This window comes from Chrysoperla carnea, chromosome X, assembly GCF_905475395.1.
Source record: "Chrysoperla carnea chromosome X, inChrCarn1.1, whole genome shotgun sequence".
NCBI lineage: Eukaryota > Metazoa > Arthropoda > Insecta > Neuroptera > Chrysopidae > Chrysoperla > Chrysoperla carnea.
The window spans coordinates 19,506,504-19,525,751 of NC_058342.1; the positions used below are offsets into that span (position 1 = coordinate 19,506,504).

At 29.9% G+C, this 19,248-nt stretch overlaps 1 protein-coding gene across 1 annotated transcript in view; it reads left to right on the top strand.

Moving 5' to 3' along the window:
• Window positions 1-19,248, top strand: part of LOC123302995 (facilitated trehalose transporter Tret1-like) — a 103,825-nt gene that overhangs the window by 501 nt on the left and 84,076 nt on the right. Inside the window, exon 2 of the mRNA XM_044886089.1 lies at window positions 177-1,076. Within this exon, the coding sequence (XP_044742024.1) occupies window positions 177-1,076 (900 nt within the window). The remainder of the gene's footprint in view (window positions 1-176; window positions 1,077-19,248) is intronic.

Consider the following 19,248-nt stretch of genomic DNA (forward strand, 5'->3'; position numbering starts at 1 on the left):
CGAGCGGAATAATTTTTAAATGCTTTTAACTTTGAGAAAATTTTCAGTCTTTACGTTTTATTCTCATGGCCATGGTTTGAAGGCATACCCAAATTAAAGATATACGTTGCTAATTAAGTTACACTTAAAAAAAACAATTCTTAACCTAATATTTGGAATCGATAATTCATTTTTAGCGAATTTGTTAATTTTCATTACGGGAACACATATGGGATGGATTGGACCAACAGTTCTTAAACTATCATCAAACAGTTCAGAAATACCGTTAACATCATCTGAAATATCATGGTTAACTGCAATGTTACCACTTGGTGGAGGAATTGGTCCAATATTTGGAGCAATATTAGCAAATAGAATTGGTCGTAGAAATGCAATCTTATTAACAACTATTCCCGAAATAATTACTTGGATTGAAATCGCCTATGCCAAAAATATATATCATTTATGTACAGCACAATTTGTAAAAGGATTGATTGGAGGTTCTGCATTTGCTGCTGTACCAATGTATTTTGGTGAAATATCATCACCACAATTTCGTGGAATCATGGGAATGCTCTTTCAATTACATTGTACTGCCGGAGCCATATTCGAAACTATTCTTGTGCCATATGTTTCTGTAGCGGCTAATGCATGGATTGCATCAATAATACCGTTTCTTCTACTTATAATTTTCATTTGGATGCCAGAATCTCCGTATTACTTCTTGATTAAAAATCAAACAGAGAAGGCAAGAACATCTCTACAAATATTAAAGCAAAGTGATAATGTTGAGCGACAATTAAAACATCTACGGCAAGTAATTAGGGAAGAACAAAATGAAGTCAAAAAATTTTCAGAAATATTTCGAGTCAGAAATAACCGAATTAGTTTTATTCTATGCCTCGGAATAATTTCCACCCAATTTTTATGTGGTTTAAATGTTGTAGTTTCATACTCGCAGCTTATATTAGAAAAATCGCATTCACCGTTAGAGCCTCACGTATGTGGAATTATAATCGTAGGTGTCGGTTTAATTTGTGTTATTATAAGTTTTTTTACAATTGACTCATGGGGCCGTAAACCGTTATTGCTATTTGGTACGTTTGGATCAATGATTCCATGTTTCTTAATAGGCTTATACTTTCATTTGGACTACAATAATTACCAGAATATTAGTTCGATAACATTTTTGCCTTTCATGTCACTAGTCTTATATCATATAATTGTTTGTCCAGGAGTTTCTACCGTTCCTTACTTGTATATAAGTGAAATGTTTTCCACAAATATTAAAGGTTTTGCTTCTTTATTCATTTGCTGTTATGGATCAATTTGTCACAGTATTGGAAACAAGTTGTTTGCAAACTTATGTGACTTTATTGGAATGCATAATGTATTCTATTTGATTGTATTTGGGTGTTTCATAAGTGGGATTGGAACATACTTTTTTGTGCCAGAAACAAAAGGCAAAAGTTTAGACGAAATTCAAAAATATTTAAAATCTTATCACCTGTAAATAGTATGTCTAAGGTCACACTTGGCATTACTAGACGCATGACTGGTTCAATGCAAGTCATTTTATCTCTTTTATTCAAGGCAATTGGACTTTTTTAATCGCTGCGCTGTTATATATTTTTTGCTTTAACGACTACATTTTTAAATATTACAGGTGAATAAGGCTTGAGTGTTTATTTAAATCGAAAGTGCACACTTTTAAGTTTTATTTGATTGAGTTAGCAAAAAATACTCTATTTCAAAATTGGCATATCTCGGTCAAAATGCAACAAAAATAAAGCAAAATTTAATCAGCTAGACATTTTATTTGAATTAGTTTTTTATTTGACGCATCATATTTTATAATTTGTAAAAAACTTTAAAACAAATCAACTATCCCCCTCTCCCTGCCACCAAAAACAAGGGGATTAAGCAATTCACTGAGTGGCCGATTTTTTGACACAAAGTTTTTACATCTTTATAAACAACTGTGGATAATTTTAAAGATGCAACTCTTTTTTCTTTATAACCATGATTATGATTTAATTTTGTAGTGCTAAATTGCGCAAGAGATTAAACATCAAACAACACGACTTGTTTATAAAACTGTGTTTCACTAATCACGTATTCTAAATGTGAAAAATAAAAAACTCACGTATTCTAAATGTGAAAAATAAAAAACCGAATGTTTTCGATAGAAAAATACGACGCTTTTTCATTTCTCCCACTATCGAAGAAGGAGTAAGCACAATCCACAGTTTTGGAGAAATACCCTTACTTTAAAATACAAGATTAAAACAATAGGGGTCGTTTCAATAACAAAAAAACTTTTTTTGCATTTTTCTTTTCTTCAATAAACTCTAAATAATAAAGAAAAATTTATATTATTTTTTAATTTGTAAATAATATAAGTTTATTAGTAAAAAAAATACCAATTTTTGCTTGTTATTTAACGCGCGTAGTAACAATTACTTCTAAAAAAATTAAAGGTAAGAAACTGCAACTTGCGGAAAAGTAAGAAATTTAAAAAGGAATTATTTTGGTTATTATATGGTCCAGGAATTACAAACTAATGATAGGTAAGTATATTAACTGATAATTTAAAAATATTTAACCACAAAGCATAAAAAAAAGTTGCGTTTTCCTCGAAATATACTCTTTTACAAAACGGTTCCGAAAAAACTATTTAACACCGACTTAAATATTCATGCAACTTGTAATAGCCAAAACTTCCAAATATCCAAAATCATAAATAATTATAGTTTTTATTGAACTCAGTTTTTGACTTTTTTCGCAAGAGAGAGAATTGTGAGAATTTTTTTCGTTTATTGATTAGGACTAATTTTGACATTTAGGGACTAGAAGGTATACTAATTTGAGTCCTCAGTTTGTAACGCTTACAACATTCGAACAAAAATTTGGTATGGGTGTTTTGAAATTACCTAATTAATCCATTTCCGTCTGATATCTCAAAAACGAAAAGAGATATCATGCTGAAAATTTACAGCGAGCTTAGAATGTAAATGTGAATGTCAGTTTGTAAATGAGCAACATGGGTCAAGTGTGTCTTGCATCCGTAGGACTCATCTTGTAAACCGTTATATGCAGAACAAAGTTTAAATATAAAAAAAATAAATAAAAAGCTTTTGTTTGAAACATTTTTCGAAAATACAATTGTTTCCCGTGAAGGAGAAATTAGGGCTTAATTTTTGTGTCTATTTTCGCCATAAAACTACAAACAAAGGAAACTTGAAACTTTGTCGAAAAAAAAATATTTTCGAAAATTAAAAAAAGCGTATTCCAGATGGTACTTTTTAAAGCTGGAACAAACAAATTTAGGCCAGAATAAATATTTTTTTTAATCTCTAATTTATTAAAAATAATGCAAGATTTGAAATTCAACATACAGGAAAAAAAGTATTTCAACAATTTATTCCGTCCATTGCTTATTTTCACTGGTTTTTATTACGATTAAGTGGGGTTTGCAGTTTCAATTGAAAAATGGAAATTGCAGAAAGTATATGTGGTAAATTAAAATAAAAGCGAACCAAAATAAGTATTTGAATACCGTATGTGTACCATTATCTAATGACAGGTGGACAAACGAAGAAAGGAATTATTAACAGAAATAGTCTGCCATTTTAATATTTTATTCAATGTTTCTCTTTTTACTAGGAATTTTTCTGTTGGGAACTTACAATAATAAATTTACAATTCTTGTGAATCGTTTGTAAAAGTATCCATATATTATTTTTAGCAGCTGTGGAGATTAAAATAAAACACCCGGCAGATTTCATAGTTACAAAGTGTGAAAGGTCTCATAAATAATGAAAATGTGCCGTTTTGATTAATTTCAATCAAATGTAAAAAACCAATGTTACATATAAAATAAAACAATCCAACTCGATAGGTATACAATGTTACTGAACCCTAAATAGACATAAATATATAAAAGCACACATATAAAATGTAAACGAGCGATGATACGTTTGAACATAACCAGTCACACCACAGCACTTTTAAATAACTATTATTTTAAATTATTTTGAACAAAGGAATTGTTCAAAATAGTAAATATTTCATGAGTGAAAATACTATGAGTACTGGCAAATATATCATTGTTGCATTATAATCATAATACCCATTACAATGTATTTCAAAAGTATACAATAGATAATATTCTTGTAAACTGTTTCAAAAATATATATGACAACTGACTTGGATCATGAAGTCTGGTGGCTAAAATTCTAACTATAATAAAGTTAGTCGTGTCATTTTAGAATTTCATAGAGAATTTTTTTGTACCTCAACCTATCGAGCCAGTTTTCATTTTTTTTAAATGATCAGAAAGGTCCATGTATCGGAATCTACATCTAACTTTTTGTCGCTAGAAAGTTTTGGTTTTTGCTGTTGGCTCAATAGACCAATCATTAGAATCCATTTATGAGGTGATTTTTGAAAATTTTAAAACCTCTAAATTATGGGCCAGAAACGTATACTCGGGGGTTTTCGGGGTCTCTGATCACTATTCCGAAATCAGAATTTCGATATAATCTCCCCCTCTTACTTACTTAAATTACTCCCCCTCTTGGAGTAATTTACCTTGCTGGTCCAAAATTGCAATATTCTGTAAATATTCAACAAAATGGATCATAAAAGTATACTCAGGGGTTTTTGGGGTCACTGATCACGACTCCCCTCTTTTGGGGTTATTCGCCCTCGCTGGTCCATAACAGCAGGATTCTGTAAATATTCGACAAAATGTTCCAAAAAAGTATACTCGGGAGTTTTTGGGGTCACTGATCACGATACCGAAGTTATAATGGGGATATACTCCCCAATTCTTAGGGTTTTTCGCCCTTCCCAATTACCCCAGAAGGGGGTAGTATATCGAAATTCTGATTTGAGAATAGTGATCAGCTATCCCGAAAACCCCCAAATGTACGTTTCTGACCCATTTTGTTGCATATTTGCAAGGTTTTGAAATTTTCAAAAATCATCTATTATAATAATGGCCTTTTGGGCCCATAGCAATGGCGAAACTTTCTAGCGGCAAGAAGTTAGATGTAGATTTTGATAAATGGACCTTCCTGAACATGTAAAAAAAAAACTGGCCCGATAGGTTGAGGTACAAAAAATTCTTCATTTTAGCCTTTTTTTATCTAAAATGATTCGTCTAAGTTGCATTTCTGTCAATACATAAAATTCATTCTACAATTATCTACGAGGCAACAGGGGTTTGACAACCAGAAAAGTAAACATATATTTTTGTTGCAATACCCTTACCTTTTACACATCAAGTCATGAAAGTGTTGGGACAGTTCTAATATCAGTTTTATTTAAAGTTTCATAATTTCGCTAGAATTGGCCAACTGTACACAAGTCCTCACAATTGATTATTCAAAATATTACGAATCAACAAGTTTTTTGATGTTATTATATCAAGTTAAATTATACAGATGTTTCATGCATAAAAATATGACAAGTGATCAAAGAAAATGTTGTAAAAATCCACCAAATAAATTTTGTTGAGTGTGGATGTTATTATGTGGTGACAAATGTAATAAAAAATACGAAAGTGATAAAAACAGCTTACTGATTCTATATTTAATTTAGGATTGGAGATCTTGAAAAGTCATGGACACCTCAAATGTGTTGTATTTCTTGTTACATGGGACTTTTGAAATTCACGAAGTGGATAAAAAGTAAACAAAAGGAAATGCCTTTTACAGTTCCTATGTTGTGGCGAGAGCCTTAATTGGGCTCATTTACATGAGCCCAGATCATGTAAATGATTGATATTTTTGAAGTGTCTCCGTATACTCGAGGGGAATAAGAATAAAATAAAACATCCAAATTTACCACCAATATCGCGACCCATATAATGTCGCTCAAAATCGATTTTCTACACTCTCATTCAGACTTTTAATACCATGTATATAAAATATATCAAGGTTTATTAAGTTTAGTCTCAAGTTTAAAACGCTTGAAAATATTGATGCTACCAACAAAATTTTGGTAGAGGGTTAAAATCGATATGATCGGAGTAGTGTCAAAGAAGTGCCCCTTTTGAGATGCCAACATCTTTTAATTAGCTGCTCACAATTGGTTCCTCTTATAATAGTTCGGCTGTTTGAGCCAGTACGGTGAATGTTCATTTCTTTTTACGGTAAATGATAGTTAAAAGTCCTTTGATCACAATAAACACAGTTTCGGGGGTTTCTTTGCAGGCAAAATTGTGAATTCATTCATTTTAAAACTTTTAAACAGACCTACCTTATAGAATAACTGAAAAATGTTAACTGTACAAAAATTAACCGGTGATTGAGCTTCAAATTTTTCATCATCACCAATTCGGATGTAAAAAAAAAAAAAAAAAAAAAAAAAAAAACATTATCTTACGCGCTTTCCAAAAAGAAAACCTAAAAAAACTTTGGTTTTGGACGTTTGAACGTCAAAAACTAGTCAAATTGACGTATAAATTTTATGTTTTACGATATTTTTAAAGCAATAAAAAACATTTACGCGATACAAATATTATTTTTGTTCATAATTTTATTCATAGCTTAGATTTAAATTCAATGAATATAAATTAGTTGCTAACTTGACTATTCACGCAACAGCCATGACTAGTTTAAGAAAATAAATGAGCATATAATGTAGATTGAATAATGATCCAAGTATTCCAATTGTTATGAATTCTTTGTACTGCTTGCATGGATTAAACAACAATGCTTACTTGTTAATTGCTTTGGTAATATATTTGGTAATTGCTTTGTTGTTTGGTAAACAAAAAATTTTCAGGAAGTTAGTGCTATAAATAAGTACGAATGCGATTTAGAAGTAAGTAACTTTTTCCTAGAAACAAAAAAACAATTACTGATTGCATGTTGAAATTTCTACCTCTACCACAAAAATATCTAGGTACTAAAGTCCGTGAATACAAATGTACAACAATTCATTCTGTATGGAATTTGTATTATTTCATTCATTATATGTATAAAGACGTATTGTGCTGAAGCAATTCGTAATTTAAAACTAGAATTTGATTTACACGTCAGAAATATCTATATCAAAAGGAATGTTTTCTAAGGTTCGTAACTTTGTTTCCCAATAAATACCCATTTGATCAGAAACGAATATACCTTCTATTTCTGGAATCAATTTCTTGACAGCAATAAATTTTAAATGAATAAACGTTTACAAAAATAACTTATTAACAAGTGAAAACAAACAAATGACTGAGTTGATTGTTGAAATACCGTGCATAGACAGTGTTGATTACACTGTCACATTACACATACATACATGTCACACATATACATATAACTCATATTGCCATATAATACATACTATACAATTTGGGCATAATTTGCGCTCGCACGGATAATCAGTGATGTTGACGAAAAAATATTTCAAAGAAAAGTTGTTAATTTTTTTATAAAGAACATTTTTTACGTTTAAACTTTTGTTCTATCTCAAACGAGATGGGTCTTACGAACCTAAGACCCAATTGACCTATGTTGCTCATTTACGAACTCTACCTCACTTTTTACGTCCTAAGCACGCTATAAAAATTTCAGCTTGAAATCTCGTTTCGTTTTTGAGTAATCATAATGGCAGACGGATAGACAGACGACAGACAGACAAACAGGCAGACAACCGGAAAGTATTGGCGTAAACGCAATTCTGTATAGTTTCGATGATTTTCATTTGCTATAAAATTTTACATACATAATTTTACCATTAAATGTATCAGAACATAAGGACTAGTTATGGTTAATAAGTCTATCTCAGTATGGGTATCAAGCCCAACTTTTACAGATAAAAATGCTTCAAGTGAAATATTCGGTGTGTAGGCGCACATCTTACGCAGACATTTAACTTGACTCTCTCTACTCCGTAACTGGTAATCAAAAGATGAACACTTTAATTTAGAATTGATATTGATTAAAAAAGCAATATTTTTTGTTCGAAATATTTTTTCGCAAACCGCAAGATTTAGGCAAAAACGTGTTGAAAACTTTTACCCAAAATTGGTATTTCATATCAAAAGTTATTCCGTATAAATGTTTCTGCAAAATCTAGTCACTTTTCGAAAAAAATTTTCCAATAAATCAAATAAAAGTGGTTTGTTTTCCTTCAAAGGCCTTTTTTGTTCAAACTGAATAAATAACGCACAAAAGGCTAGATTTTTTGCTATCAATTACTGTCTAAACTATTCGCTTAAAAAAAAATGTTTTAAACAAAAAATGTTAGCTTATTTATGAAGATATGCTAATTATAAGCGTTTGTCTGTTATGAATCCGAGTTTGGTTATAATAGAAATTGAAAACTTAGATCGAATTCGATGGCAGTTAAGATATGTGCCTTTGAAATTAACATATTTCGTTTGAAACATTTTCCTCGATAAAAATTTTTATCGAGTTTCAAGTACATGTCAAGTTAAAAAAAACTGCCTGTACATACATATTAGTGTTGGGACGAATATTCGCTATTCGCATGAATATTCGCGTATTTTTTGACAATAAATTATCATCATTTTGTATCATATTGCAAAATAATCCTAAACTTCACTAATATGTACTTTACTCATGTTTTTAGATCACTTTTTAAAAAACACCGTTAAATTTGAATGTTGGACAAAGGCAATTCAAGTAAACTACCTCAAATAAAAAAAAACGGAATTTTGCTTTTCATGGACTTATATAGTTTGTTTTTAATAATTTTATTTTTTACGCCAATGCAGAAGTATATGTATTAGGTCGACTCGTGCAAAATTCTGCTACCGTGGCTACCGTAACCGATGGCTACCCTGTGACACGTGACTAAAAAACAACAACAAATTTCGTTGAAAAGTGGTAAAAATATCGCAAGTTATTATATTAATATTAGGAGAACATGTTTGAAAAATAGTTACATTGAAATATCTTTACAGTTGCTGATGTACTTCTTTTACAGTTGCTGATATACTTCTTAATGATATCTTCAGTATTAGGAAAACATCTCTAAAAACTGTTACATTCGAATCATATTTGCCTGATACACTTATCATTTAACTCTAAAAGTAAAGATACTCGTTAAAATTATTTATTCTAGTCTGTTTTTTCCTAAGAGGTACAATTTTAGTCCGTGAGTATATTTTTCGTCAGAAACCAACATGATAAGCTTGAAAATGAAGGGTGGTTCATGGAATTTGATAAAGGAATAAGAAAAAGAAGGTATAGGTAAAAAAAACATAATGGAGAAATAATATATAAGGACTAGAGTGGTACCCACCCACTTCGCTGGGTTTAAAAGTAAAGATAAGTAAAGATTGCTCTCACTTATCCCCTTTCTATAACACTCAAAATAATGGTAAGGATTGTTTTACTCAGGTAAAGTATATGTATCAGAAAATATGGCCGTGAAATATTTTATATTGACTATTTTTATAGAAATTTATAATTTATGGTAATGTCAAATGACTACTTTTACAGAAATCTGTAATTTATGATAATGTCAAAATAAATTAATTTTTTTTTTATTATTAATATATCTTTATTAATTATATCTCATGTGTTATTCTGAAGTATGAGCTATATTGCTGTACAATTTCATTAAAAACCATTAGCTAGTTTTAGTGTGAAAGCGTAACAAACAAACAAATAAACAAACAAACAAACTTAACTTTCGCATTTATTATATATAGAGATTAATTAAGTTAATACATTAGAATTTGTGAGCGCTTCATTTGAAAGTTGACATTCACATTCCCATTCGCATTCGTTTTCGCGAATGTATAAAATTCAACATTCGTCCCATCACTAATATATTACATATTAAATATTTCAATCGCTTTAAATAAATATGTTACAATGTCCATCATTGGTTTTGAATGAAGTTGTTAAAACATGAAATTTTTTCTATAAACAAAATAGTTAAATTGTCAACTTATGTTCCATTTGATTAAATAATTTTTCAGGTAGAAATATATTTGATCTATGATCGAATACATATTTTAAAAAGGAAAATATTAATAAACAAATGCCACATCATTAATAATAATATTAGTTTTAAATAAATATTTATATGAAATAATTAAATAGCGCGTATTAAAATTATAACCACAAACACAGTTTGTTTTGTTTAAATATTGTTATGATTGAATATCGGTACAATGTTTTAATTAAAATTAAATGAAATTAGCCAAACGATATTTTTGAAAACCACTTATAGTGTTGTCAAAAAAATATTTTTATGTTGACTTTGTACAAGTCCACGAATTGAGTGTGTTAGAGAATGGTTATTATTATTATTATGATTATGATTATTATTATTATATGCAAATAATATCGCGAGAGAAAAAATGAAAAACAAATACAAATTAAACCTTAAATTACCAATGCACAGAAATGATATCCAAACCAAAAAATCAAAACCACAATATCAAAACTTCAATAGTATCCAATAATGTAATAAACAATAAATTCATTGTTTGAAAAATAAATGTATGTTGATTATTTTAGAATTTCTCAGAAATTTATTTCTATATTTGTTTGTTATTTGAAACTATATTTTTATTATATATAAAATATGATTTGTTTTTGTAATGTCATTCGAATTATTTGCATATTGTTATTAAAGCAAAAACCTCTGTACCTTCGTTCGTTCCGTTCAATCATATATCTTTCATTAGTTCAAAGAATAGGTTTCTATACGTGGGATGTATATTGCAATTTATCGGATAAAAATATTAAATCAAATACAGGTAACAATATGGATTCGTTTTATAGTAGTAGGGGAGAAATGCTTTGCCTATCCTCACCAAATAAACTCACCTATGTTAGCAAAAGTGAAAAATTCACCACAACGCCACTAATGAGCTATACAAGTTATCATGATAAAGTAGAGATGAAGCTCGCCGCTCGGGGTCAAAATAAACAAAAAACGTTCTTAGTCTTTTTTTCTATAAACCCTACAATTTTCGAGTAAAATTTTCATAAAACTTGAAAAAACCGTTTTCATCCACCAAAAAGTTTGAAAAAATAAGGTTTTTAATATGTATAAAATTTTTATTTGTAGTGGAAAGCTTACTCAACAACATCCCGCAAAAATTTTTGGTTTCATTTTGAGTGCTTAATTGTTAATTGTTAAGAGAGCTTGTGAAAAACCACCCAGCAATAACGTTCTCTATATTCTAGAAAAATGAAATTTTCATCAATCGACTCGAAATAAAGTCAAATTAGCAAGAAAATTCGAAAAATTTCATTTTCCACGACGCAATCCTCCAGAAAATAGGGATTTTCTATTTTCCGGGAGGTTTCCAAGTTTTTTACGATCTTCCGAAGAGGTTGCATTGTGGCAAGTGAAATGATTTTACGAAGTTTTAACTCGAAAACTGGGTAGTTTAGAGAAGAATGTCTAAGAACATTTTTTGTTTATTTTTATTCTAATTATATGATAGAATCCGAAGCGATTCGATCAATATTACTTATTTGTTAAAAAAAAATTAGTTTAAACAATATCCTACCGGGCTACTCCCCGGCAAGTACACTTTTAAGTTCTGGAGCATGTATCCTACGGTATCCTACAAAAATTTTCCACGCAAAAATTAATCATGTTCAAATTAAAACAACAAATGTTATATTTGTACTACTTTTATTTATTTTTGCATAAAATAAAAGTAATACAAATATATCATTTGTTGTTTTGATTTGAATATGGAATTCCACAAAGTAAATCTCAACACAATGGTTAATCATGTTTAATGACGGATTTTGTCGAGACCAGTAGAAAAACCACCATTTTAGCGAAGTCGGATAGGCGAGATATAACAAATATCGCGTTGACATTTTGTTCCTCACCCGACTGCTTGGTGGTACTTTGAGTCTTAACTCTTTTTAGGAATATATTTTAAAAACAAAGCCATCTAAAAAAAAATTAACTTTTCTTATACTCACTTTCAAATCTCTCATGGCATGAATTTATTTTTTTTTTTACAATAAAACTTTTTTATTTAACTTTTGATCAATTTTATCCAATTATCAAGTCAGTTTTTAGTGTTGACATGTTAAATACTTGGTTTATATTAGAAAATATATTGTTTTTGCATGCATTGTTATCATATGTTCGTGTTTAGAATTTTGCGTGAGAGTCGGTTTGGTTAGTTGAACTGTAAAAAAAAAAGTATTAAATAATTTTACAAACTACATTCAAATCCATTTAAAAAGTTTTTTTACATTTTACGCAGTCCGAAGCGTATGATTTAAAGAATACCGTCATACCGTTGTACCGTTATTATAGTATATCGAACTTTTATAACCTCTTTGAAACTAATGTGAAAAATCTATATTTAATTTTTTCAAAAATGTCTTTGTGCTTTGAGGCTTCTTATACCAAAAATTACATTAACTATTATTGTATTAATTTGGCTTTTGATAGTAACGCATTTTAGCTCCTCAAAACGTATTTAAAGTACCTCGACCATCACATGATTAGTCAAGTTAGCATCTAATTTACATTTATTGAATTAAAATCTAAGTTATGAAAATAAACAATTGACTGAGTTAATTGTAGAAATACCGTGTATAGACATTGTTGTTTATTTTTTTATAAGAAACCTTTTTTACTTTTAAACTTTAGTTCTCTATCTAACGGTTTACAAAATGGGTCCCAAGACCCAACTGACCCATGTTGCTCATTTACGAACTCGACCTCATTTTCGACAGACGGACAGGCGACAGACAGACAGACAACCGGAAATGGACTAATTAGGTGATTTTATGAACACCTTTACCAAAATTTTGTTCATAGCATCAATATTTTTAAGCGTTACAAACTTGGCACTAAACTTAGTATACTTTGGTATATGTCATATACATGGTATAATAAAATTAATGTTATGAATAAATGTAATAAAATGCTTTAAAAATATCGTAAAAGGTAAAATTTAAACGTCAATTTTACAATTTATTTATACGTCAAAAACCAAAGCTTGTTTATGTTTTCTTTTTGCAAAAGTGCCGAAAGATAATTTTTTTTTTTTTTTTTTTTTTTTTTTTGCATAAACAGAACTGGTGATAATGATTTTCTTCATCAAATATATATTCATAAAAAAATTAAAAAATTAATTTAATTTGATATTACCATAAATTACAGATTTCTGTCAAATAGTCAATATTAAATATTTCACGGCCATCTTTCTGATACTCAATGAATAATTACTATTATACATTTAAACAAATAGAAAACCATACATATATTTTAGCTGTGTAAAGCAATCGTTACCATTATTTCGAGTGTTATAGAAAGGAGTTAAGCGAGAGCAATCTTTATCAATCTTTACTTTTAAACCCAGCGAAGCGGGTGGGTATCACGTTAGTTAACTCATATTTTTTATTTAATTTGACAGGAGGAATATCATTTTAATGATTCTGAAACCCTCTTTTAAATTTTAAATAGTGCTATAAAAGAACAATTTGTTTAACCGATTATTCAAACACAAAAATGGATGTTCAATATTCGTTTTCATTATTCAATTATTGAGTAGTTTTTATATTACATATTACTTTAATAATCTAACCTTTATTATAGCTGTTGTAATGTATAATATAACAATAATTTTGTAACTATGCAAATTTTGAGGTAACAATTTTTACCAAACTAGAAACTATTTAAATGTAGCATATATGAATAAATAATTTTTAAAATTTGAAAATAGGAAATTCGAAAAAAGAGAACACATTTAAAAAGTATTAAAACGAACTTAAACTTTTTATTGTTACAGTCAAAACCCGTTGCCATGAAATCGTTTGTAACTACGAATCTCTGTTCGCGAAATTGTTGCGGCTATTACAGGACACTGGTTGGGCGGCAGGCATGCTGAACGTCTGGGTCTGGCAGAGTATCACGACTACTGCAGGAGCTGTCTCAGTGGTGAGGAGGAGGAGACGATGTCTCATCTTCTCTGTCACTGCCCAGCTCTTGTCATGAGGAGATGGACTTACTTGAGCCAGCCTCTCTTTGACGACCTATCTGACCTCGAGTCCTTCGACGTCAAAGCTCTCCTGCTGTTCTTAAATAGCTATAAATGCTTCATGGAGTAGTGGCCGGGGATGGGCCAACCCTTTTTCGGTGTCACAACGGTTCCTATGGTCTAAGTGTGTCCCACCCCAGGACAGCCACTCTAACCTAACCTAACTACTGTTAATGTGACTAATTGACAATGGCCAAACAGAATTTTCTTTTTTTGTATATATAAAAGTAAATGATGACTGATTAGTTGGCTGACTGACTCATTTATCAACACAAAGCTCGAAACGCTGAACGGAATTATAAACACTCATTGGAATAAACACTTAATAATACTTTTAAAGGTTGGAAATTAGAAATGTACAGATGCAAAAGAAAAACATCAACAATTAAAGCATTATATTTTTCAAATAATACTAAAGTTTTAATAAATTATCATATTATTATTAAATCCGGGCATACAATTAGTAATAATTCCAGACAGTTTCGGTAGTGTCTTATTAAGGATAGTCATCACCGACTGACATCTTCAAAATGTTCGTCTCCATAATGCCACAAGTCATCTTGTTGAAAGTGAACTAGTGACTTTTTAAAAGTTGGTTTTATACTTTTGGGTAGAACACAATTAAAAAATAAGCTAGAGTAGCGCCACTTTCTCATAAATTGACAATGAGACATTCAAGCTTCCGTAAATAACTGCTTGTTTCGTATTAAATCATGAATTCAGTTTAATCATCCTTAGTTAGTAGTGTATCGTTTTATCATAAAATCATTCTCATTTCAAAAATTTCTTTTGAATAAAGTAAGTATCGTTTATCGAAGCGGACGAGTAACGGATAATTTCTTAATAAACGATGAACACATTTAAAAAAAATTTAGGTGTGTTAATACAATGAAAGACAAAAGCAATAATAATAAAACGAGATATGAACTTTAAATGATTTCACAAATAATTTGCAAAATTATGTGTTTTAGTGAAAACATATTTACATAACATTTAATATAAGGTTGTAACATATAATTTTGGCCGGTTATAATGGGTTGTTCAACATATTAGCGAATAGGTGAATACTGTGTTTCAAATAACAAAATTGCTTTTAACATTGTATATGTTACAGGCAAAGTTTAAAATTTAGTACAAAATAAATAAAATATATAAGAAAAACTACAGGCTTTACTTTTGCTCCCTTTTTGTGTAATATGCTATAAATTTTCCTTTGTGCACCCTTGATTGCATCGTTCGTTTGTAGAGTGATGGTTCACACTTCAAAATAGCCATAATTAAGAGAATTTTAAAGTTTCGATACTTCCTAATCGGTCTTCCGGATTTGAGGTTTATATGTATCACATCAAACTAGAAACGGAAAGCATTTCCAATTGGATAATGTGTACTAAAAAAATATTATCTACCGTGAATACGCCAAACTTGTGGGAATAATAAAATTCATATATTATCAGGATCTCTAACACAAGATTGTTGAAGAACAGTACGTGATGTAAGCAAACTAACCTCTTCGTTACTTAGTTGATCTTATCGACATACCTATTATATAGAGAATCAGATTCCGTACATATTTCTCAGGACTAATTTTAAAAAGATAAGACTCATTTCACAGTTTGGATTTTCAGCGAGAACTAATTTTTGTATAATTTATAATCGCAACTTGATTACTTTTGTTGATAGATGATATACACCACTTTCTCGTGACTTGCCCGGCTTATAAAGAAGATAGAGCAAAATATCTTAGTAAGCACATGGTCCATGATCTATGGGAACATGAATTACTCAAAATCCATGACCTGCAGCATCTAAACGACATATTTTTGTACAATGTCAGCTCACTGAGCATCCGGATGTTATCAGAGCCCGTAATCTTCTAATAAATTACTTGTTTAAATTCAAATTTTGTTAACTTATGGTTATTCTTATTATTACCCCGACGATGGGTTAATGTGTTTGACCGGTATGTATGTATATGCATCTGTTCCATAATAACCTCTAAACTACTTACCATAATTTGACAAATCAGGTATCGTTGAAAGCGTCTTGACCGTCCACTGGTTTTAGGCTATATGACTTCATATTAAATTGAAAATGGTGCCCTTTGGAGAACATAAAATCATGAACTAAAAACAAATTTTAGGTAAAGATACCGTGTTAGGTGTCAAATGAAAGGAGATAATTAGCACTTTTCAAATATGTATACATTGTTAATCCAAAAATAATTTAAATAAAATAAATTAAATTAAAAATAAAATATTACAAAATCACCCTCTCAAAAGTATGAAAACAAGAAAAACAAATAATTCTTTTTTTTTACAATTACTACCTGTTTGGTCAAACAGCAACTTAAATTATACTAATTTATGCTATCAATAAATTACAAATAGATAAGTAACTTTTGTAAAAAAGAGCTTTTGTAATTATGAGTTAGCATTGTCAATCAAATTGTATGAAATAAAACATTTGCATCATAAGTATTTATATTTCTTTATAAAAAAAAAACTGTGCCTTAAAATTGAATTTACTGCCGCCATTACCGGAAATTTTATCAAAGTAAATGAAACTTTCCATTAATTCAGAAATAGGATATTGAATATAAAATTATATTTGTGTCACGAGCAGTGGCGGATCCTTTTTTAGTACCATAAAATATTTGTATAATCTCAGTTAAAAATGGAAACATGACAGTTTTTTAATAACTTAATATACTTATAACAGTGAAAACTTTAAACTTCAGAATCATTTGTCATTCATTAAGTTTAGTCCCAAGTTTGTAACGCTGAAAAATATTGATGATACGAAAAAAATTTTGATATAGGTTCAAGGTGTTCATAGATTCATCTAATTATTTTCGGTTGTCTGTCCGTCTGTCCGTCTGTGAACACGATAACCCACAAACGAAAAAAGATATCAAGTTGAAATTTTTACAGCGCACTCAGGACGTAGAAAGTGAGGTCGAGTTCCTAAATGAGCGACAGAGCCCAATTGGGTCTTGGGTCCGTAAGACCTATCTTGTAAACCGTTAGAGATAGAACAAAAGTTTTAATGTAAAAAATGTTCCTTATCAAAAAATAGTCAACTTTTGTTTGAAACATTTTTTTTTTTCTAAACATCACTGTTTACTCACAAGGGCACACATTAGATGCAAATTTTATAGTATGCATTAATATGGGATTATCAGTTATGTATGTGTGACATGTATAGATATATGTGTAATGTGAAAGTAAGCAACACTGACTATACATGGTATTTTAGCAATTAACTCAGTCAATTTTTTGTTTTCACTTGTTTTTAGTTTATTTTCTGTGAATCTACTTGACAAAAATACTTAGTACTTATAAGGAATTTAGTGATCCAATCATGAATGAATTGTATAAACAATCGAATTTCCAAGGGTTAATTTCGGGCGTTAGTTAAAAAGTTCAAAAACAAACATGACATTTTATATTATAGGCTCGCTATGACGACAACAAATATTTCATTAATTTATCCAAAATATAGAGTATGAAAAATTTTGAAGAGGATATACGAAAAAATGAGCTTCCCTTTTTATCTCGGGAAGTAAAGTCGTACTGTTATCCTGTCAATCAGTTAGAAATTTCCCTCGATAAGCTCTTAACCTTGGGTTTCAATTAAATTATAATGACCGTCATAGGTAAGCGCATTTAAACATGCTGCTATAATCGTACACTATTTGTGAGAGCAGGCGTGTACTTAAATATCGTATCAAATTGTGCACACTGCATATTTATAAATTGTTGTTTGTTTTTCTTTTTAACAAGACGAGTAAGAACCGTTTTCTTGGTATCAAAAAATTCGTAATAAATTGGGGTATTAATAAGTTGTTTTTGAGAAAATCTGTACAAAAGTTGTTAAATATGATTTGAAATGTGTCCGTTTTAGCCAATTGGTATGCCTAGGGTAGCAGGTTTGATTCTCGCCGAAACAATGAAAATTATTTTAATTAATATTTTTGATGGGCTGGTGTAATGCAAGGTACATGCATAAAGAAGATGCACTCACTCTCTTAAAATAATGGAGGAGCTGATAAACGAAATTATGAGCTGAGAAAGTGGTAAAACACATACATAGTATAAAACAAAGTCGCTTTGTCTGTCCCTATGTCCCTATGTCCCTTTGTATGCTTAAATCTTTGAAACTACGTAACGGATTTTGATGCTGTTTTTTTAATGGATAGAGTGATTCAAGAGGAAGGTTTATATGTATAATAACATCCATTAAATAGTGGAGAAGTACTGCTATTTTTGAGGTTAATAGTTAAAAATGTAAAAAGTAAACAAGTAAAAATGTAGTGTATGAATTTAGATATTCCAAAGATAGCAGGAAATATTCATGGTATAGGGAGAGGGGGATTGTTTTACTCCAAATTTAACGCGTGCGGGCCACGGGCAGTAATGAATAAATCAAAACTACTGCATCGATTTTAATCACATAGGCTATATATTTTATACCCGTGCGAAGCCAGAGCGGGCCGCTATGTTTTTATATACAATGTTCACAGTTTTTCTGTAGTGTATTTAGTATCAGCATTGCACCCGTGCGAAGCAGGGGCGGGTCGCTAGTATAGTATAAGTGTGTCTTTCGTGGACAGTCGGTATAACCTAACCTAACCTAAATCATTTGGAATTTCGCAATTATCAACGAGGGCGATTATTATTAACATCTACTAAAAATTTTATTTCATTCTGTAAAAAAGTTGGTTTACTACCTTAAGGTAGTACCAACATGAAATCACTTTTCGACAGATTTGGCCGAATTTTTTTTCTCGGGTTTATAATAGCTTTATTTATGAATTCCTAAAATTTCATAATTTTTGACCGTTTAGATCGCGAGATATTTAAAGACAAAGTTCGCGATTTTGAGGTTCATGTCCCATTTAAAGCATGTAAAATGTCCGATCTCTCCAACTATTTTTTATGATATTATTATATATTGAAGAAAAAGTAAAAAAAAAATGTTTATACAATACAATTCTAAAAAAAAAATTTAGAAATTAATTTTCACTTTCGAGATATTAATTTTGACGTAAATTGATCGAAATTGGGACGTTGGCATAATTATTTCCCATTTTAAACGGTCAAAATTTCTGAAACTTTGGGAATTAATAGTAAGCATTATTAAATTCTTAAATTTAATTTTTCGTTAAATTCTGTCGAAAAAAAAATTGTACCATTGCTTTAACATAGAAACTGCAAATACCATGCTGGAAATACCTTAAGCATTTATATATATGTTTTAAT